The following is a 5,688-nucleotide window of genomic DNA, read 5'->3' as shown; positions in this document are numbered from 1 at the left end:
AGCTCCAGTGTAATCCGCACACTGGAGATAAATCAGAGCTACTCCACACAACAGTCTCGCCGTGTTTAGGACCACACAAACCACACAACACACGACAAGAGGAGCTGTATTTTCATATTTTGGATTAAAGAAAGAACAATATATTACCTGTGAAGTCTGAACATCTGGTGCAAAAAAGGAAAACATAATGAAGGAGGGAAAGGTATGTTTTGTATTACTCTCCAGCTTTATAGTTTTAATACAGCTTCGTAAAGCATTGCGTAAAGATTAATGTAAAACATAATCATATTTTAATGCAAATCTGTATAATTTCTTTAAGCTGCCAAATAAGGTAAGATGATAAGATAAGATAATTCTTACTTAATTTATCCCAATTTGGGAAATGTTTGCGTTGCGGCAGCATAAAAAGACAAGGCATTGCACATTACAGAAATTAAAAGACTAGAAATAAACAATTAAAAATGTAAACATCTCAAATAGAAATAAAATAGCATTAAAAAAGTAGAAAATATACATGTTGAAATACACATTTACAGTAAACAAAACAAAACAAAATATAAACCAGAATATTATATATACATGAAGTGTGTAAGGAATGGAAATAAACTTAAATACACCAATTAGTGACTGAAATAGAGTACACATATGTCTATGCTGGTTACTAAAAGATGGAGGCCCATCTCATCCATCCTAATCCTTTCACCCAAACATGGTGGCTGTTTTGTTGACAAACCTGTGATGGAAAAGTTTTTGGCAGACACCTTTAAAAGTAAAATCTATTATGTGATAGACCTTCATACAGTTTAAGAACGTGAAAGCAACATTAGGATTGTGCCAGTTTGTGGTTGAGAGCCAATATATTTTCCAAAAACTGTTAATAGAATGTTATGTACTTTAAACACAGCTGTGCTTTTTATGCAACAGACTTACAATTGTTATGACAAACTGTAATTCTATCCCAGCAGGTGGGTGAGGAGGACGTTGAGCCGCCCAGTTATCAGGAGGTGACTGCAGGTAAAAGCTCTCTTTATGGACTGTGGAATAATGGACTATTCCATTATTTACAAATCAACAAACACGATTATAAAGGAACATGATGTCTTCAAGCTCTACCTAGACTGAGTACACACAGTAAATGCTGGTTTTAGTGAAAGTATTTTTCTTGTACTACTTTTGTGTTTTATTTGGAATCTCTATTTTTTTAATATAACAATATTACACTTCTAACTCATCTAAGTGCTTAAAAATGAAGTTAGTAGAAGTCAAACCTGCCTCCCTATGATAACTCCATTTGTTTGAATAATGCTGCAGTATAATTTTAAAACACCATGTGTGATACAACCTCAGTTTTTACAAACATAATTTCTCACATTTCCTCCTTGCCCGTTTCTTCAGGCTACAATGAGATGGAGGCCCAGTTCACCTGGGACGACAAGACCATCAGGAGGACCTTCATCAGGAAGGTATTGATTTATAAAAGAAGTGAAAGCAGAATAACATTTATCATGACGACTATTCCTTTGCTTTGACACGTTGCATTTCTTCCTCAAGGTCTACGCCATCCTCATGGTTCAGCTGTTTGTGACGGTGGCCATTGTCAGTCTATTCTCATTTTGGTAAATACTTTTAGGACATGTATTTGTTTTTAAACAATTTTATAAAAACATAAATGAAAGCCATTGAAATCATGTGTCTACAGCGCACCTGTGAGGTATTTCATCCAGACTCATCCCGGCTTGTACATGGCGTCCTAGTAAGTGAAAACACATAATCGCTGAATTTATAGTCACCGTTTTGATGACTTATTTACTGTTTTGTAACACCATATACAATTTTTTTGTTTGTTGACAGTCTCGTGTTTTTTGCCACCTACATTGCACTGTCCTGCTGTGGAGACCTGAGGTAACCTTTCTTTGCATTTAAAGTGTCAACACAATTATATTTGAAGGTGCTACTGTGTGTGCATTTTGTGACTTAACATTGACAAAGTGAATTCTCTTTTTCACTATCACAGGAGGCAGTTTCCTTGGAATATCATTTTGCTAGTTCTCTTTGTGAGTATTCTTCATCATGAAAACATAATTTAATATTACTCCCATGCTCAACATAACCCTTAATTGTTGTGATACGTTTTGCTTTTACCTTCAGACTTTGAGCATGGCCAGCATGATGGGATTTATGTCGAGGTAAATACATATTGTGATTTAGCTGTGTGTAGAAGTTGATTTCAACTCATCAGAGCATTTCTATAATAAAAGACTCCTTCTCTTCCTGCAGCTTTTACAACACTAAATCAGTGGTTCTGTGTATGGGAATCACATCTCTGGTGTGTCTCTCCGTCACCATGTTCAGCTTCCAGACCAAGGTGAGAAAGAACTGCTCAAACCATAAGGTGATTTTAAATAACCAACAAGAAAAATGAATCCATCACGTTTTTCTTTCTTCTAGATTGACGTCACCTCCTACCATGGCGTCCTGTTTTCTCTGTGCATAGTCATGCTTCTCTGTTCCATCACCCTTTCCATTGTCATACCTTTTGGATATGTAAGTTCCAGCGCACCTTCCAAAAAAAAGAGTCTAAAATAGCTGTGATTACTGATGACTAACCCCAGTCACAGGTAAATCCTGCTGGCTGTATTTGTTTGTGCTTTTACAAGAAAGGCTTAGCCTCACAGATAAACAGATTAGCATCCTGCTGCTTTGTAAAGCTTTTTTTACCTTGCTCCACAGGTTCCCTGGTTACATGCCTTGTATGCTGTTGGTGGAGCCATCCTCTTTACTTTGGTGAGAAGCAGATCATGAAAACTTCGAAATTGTCAAGCTGAAGTTTTCTTTTAAAACAATATATTCACTATCCTTCTTCTCCATCTCTTTTCTCTCACAGTTCCTGGCATTTGACACACAGTTGCTGCTGGGGAACAAGCGCTACTCTATAAGTCCAGAGGAATATGTTTTCGCCACCCTCAGCCTCTACCTGGACATCATCTACATGTTCAGCTTCCTGCTACAGATCTTTGGAGGAGGCCACAGGTGAAGCAGTTCTCCTCCCTTACATAATGTAATCTTTCCATCAGCTCAACAACCATTTATAACTCTCCTCAAGAAAATGACATCAGGGCTTTATGGTTTAATGAGGACACAATCCTCCTGCTGGTTTTGTGGCTATGCCCAGACGGCCTGGTACCTCACTGTACTCTGATCTGCATTTGTTATTGCTCTACTGAGACCCCACCACCCCACAGTGAATGTTAAAGGTCAGCTATTGTGCAAAATCCACTTTTTCATGTCTTGTATACATCAACATGTGTCCCCTCTGTGTAAGGACATTCTGAAAGTTTCAGGAAAAAAGATTCTCTCACGTTTTGTCCTGATCCATTTATATAAAAACCTGTCTGAAAATGAGCTGATCAGATTTTGGCCACTTTATGATGTCATAACGTTGTTTTGGCTTGTGTAACCATTAGCCAATCACCAACCAAGGTAACCCCCCCCCCCACCTTATCACCTGAATCTCCTCCTCGAGCACCATTAGCCGCGTTCACACTGCGGTACTTTTCCCACAAAGGTTCATGCGAACTTAGTTCATGCGAACTCTTTAGTTCGCATGAACTAAGTACAGATCGCGTTCACACCGGAAAAAGTCCCTGGGGGTGGATTAGGCAAATGAAGCCGCTGACGTCACTTCTTCTTCTTCTGCTTTGGGTTTACTGGCAGGCCGCAAACCACTTCACGGCGTATACTGCCGCCCAAAGTCCCCGGCCGGAAGTCCCCGGAGTTGGGGACTGGCTTCAGTAGAAGCTGCTGGGAGTCCCAACAGCTTCTACTGAAGCCTTCCGAGTAAATCGCCAGAACGCCGACACCTCCTCATCTCCACCGCTCCCATGTTTTATTTTGTGTTGCCATAAGTTAGTCTCTCTGCGTTTCTGCGCTGGGCTAATGCTAATAATGCTAATGCGAGGATAATAAAATGGCGGCTTCACAAAACTATTTGGGAGTTTTACGGGGCGTGGTTTGCAATCCGCCCAGCCAATCAGGAATATAGCTCTTTTCTCAAAAAAGACAAAAGAGACAAAAGAGCCGGTACTAAAAGTAGTTCATGCGAACCTTTTTACCCGCTCGAAAGGGACTTTCGAGCGGGTAAAAAGGTTCGCATGAACTACTTTTAGTACCGGCTCTTTTGTGAACGCGATCATGAACTAAGTTCGCATGAACCTTTGTGGGAAAAGTACCGCAGTGTGAACGCGGCTATGGTGTTTTTTTTTTAACCAAATCTCTCTCAGAGGGGCGTGGGGAGTGGCTCCTTATTTTCATCTAAAGTGACAGAGAATCAGCACTTTTGAAACGGGGCTGAAACAGAGAGGATTATGGGATGCTACAATGCACAATCTGGTATTTGGAGCCAAACACTGCAGAGAAATGTTTTGTATATATCTGAGAACTATAATAAAGTAATGAAAAACAGTATAATAGGGGACCTTTAAAGCAGTCATTAGGCTCATATGAGGACAGCACCGTAGAGTCAAGTAAGATCAGTTTGGATGTTCATTCATCAATAAGTGAAAAACAGAGATTAAAAAACTGCACCTTTAGATTACAAGTTACAATATTTTTTATACTTACTTTTAATGCACATTTCCAGAGATGAAAGGTACTACTGTAATGTATTTTCAGCTTATGTTGAGCATGGATTTTCATTTTTGGGGCAAATACTGTTTGAGCAAATCTTACTGGATTTAAAAACGGTGTGTTTGTAGCATCACACATACATTAACAACAAACTCTAGCTATTAGAGATCAGTTGCAATGTGTATTGTAACTTAAATGTGGCCTTTGGGGTGTGGTAGAACATAATTTAATGTAAACAATTTGAAGATCGGAACATGAGCATTAGGATTATCTAACTGTATAAAAAACATGGCATGTTAAAACTATTTTTGTAAGAAGACTGAGTTATGTCTGTCTATGATTCTGACATTATTCTAATAAAGTGACACATGAAAATATGTTTGTCTTATATGTGTAAGAGAGTTTACAATGTGGATTATTATGTTTTACTATCTAAGAATTTTCAATCATATAAGAAGCCACGTTAGTTGTGTGCCTGTGTGTTAGCCCTGTAATGGACTGGTGACCACTATTGCATGCTGGGATATGGTTAGTAAGGTTGTAGATTTGGTTTTAGAAAATAAATGTCAATACTATTTCCTTCATTTTTTACATTTATATCAATCTAGCACAACACATTATTAAAGTATCCATTTTGATTGATGGTTGCTTTTTACAAATGACTACATTTAAATTATTTTAAAACATTAAACATTGTCTTTTTAGAAGTACTTTGTTGATACAACCGTCACACCCGTATTGGATATTATATTGACTTAGCATCTTCTAGCACTGTTTTTGACTGTCTTGTCCTTTAAACCCATTTGCAGGGTTTTTTCCAGGATTTTAAATGTGAGAAACTTCCCAGTCAAGATTACACTTTTGTACTACAATCCTCCACAACCTGCAACAAGTCAACAAGTCAACTTTGACCTTTTGAGCAGCAGAAACAGATACAGATGTGTTGTGATGACACAGGCCACCACAGTGATTGATAGAACAAAAGCAACAGCAGCAGAGGCTAGTGACCATTACCATTTCCAGTTACCATTAGAACTATAATCAAAAACACAGTTCAGCCAA

The 5,688-nt window shown here is 38.3% G+C and overlaps 1 protein-coding gene across 1 annotated transcript; it reads left to right on the top strand.

Annotated features, from left to right (window-relative positions):
• Positions 1 to 543: 543 nt before the first annotated feature.
• On the top strand, positions 544 to 3,096 carry LOC117446344 (protein lifeguard 2-like). The gene is made up of 8 exons (XM_071203302.1): positions 544 to 1,616; positions 1,700 to 1,753; positions 1,852 to 1,902; positions 2,015 to 2,054; positions 2,240 to 2,365; positions 2,449 to 2,544; positions 2,731 to 2,784; positions 2,885 to 3,096. Exons 1-8 carry the CDS (start codon positions 1,567 to 1,569, stop codon positions 3,032 to 3,034), a joined length of 621 nt encoding a protein of 206 aa, XP_071059403.1. The 5' UTR covers positions 544 to 1,566; the 3' UTR covers positions 3,035 to 3,096.
• Positions 3,097 to 5,688: the final 2,592 nt, after the last annotated feature.

This window comes from Pseudochaenichthys georgianus, chromosome 5, assembly GCF_902827115.2.
Source record: "Pseudochaenichthys georgianus chromosome 5, fPseGeo1.2, whole genome shotgun sequence".
Taxonomy (NCBI): Eukaryota; Metazoa; Chordata; class Actinopteri; order Perciformes; family Channichthyidae; genus Pseudochaenichthys; species Pseudochaenichthys georgianus.
Note: the sequence above shows the minus strand (reverse complement) of the source record. Positions and strands in the feature narration are given on the sequence as shown.

What these genes read in the sequence shown, in the direction of transcription:
- LOC117446344 (XM_071203302.1), top strand. Translation starts at nt 1,567, where the DNA reads ATGGTTCAGCTGTTTGTGACGGTGGCCATTGTCAGTCTATTCTCATTT. An exon ending in TCATTTTGCTAGTTCTCTTT is followed by an intron (nt 2,055 to 2,239) that starts GTGAGTATTCTT and finishes TCAACTCATCAG; the next exon opens with AGCATTTCTATAATAAAAGA. An exon ending in TGTTCAGCTTCCAGACCAAG is followed by an intron (nt 2,366 to 2,448) that starts GTGAGAAAGAAC and finishes TCTTTCTTCTAG; the next exon opens with ATTGACGTCACCTCCTACCA.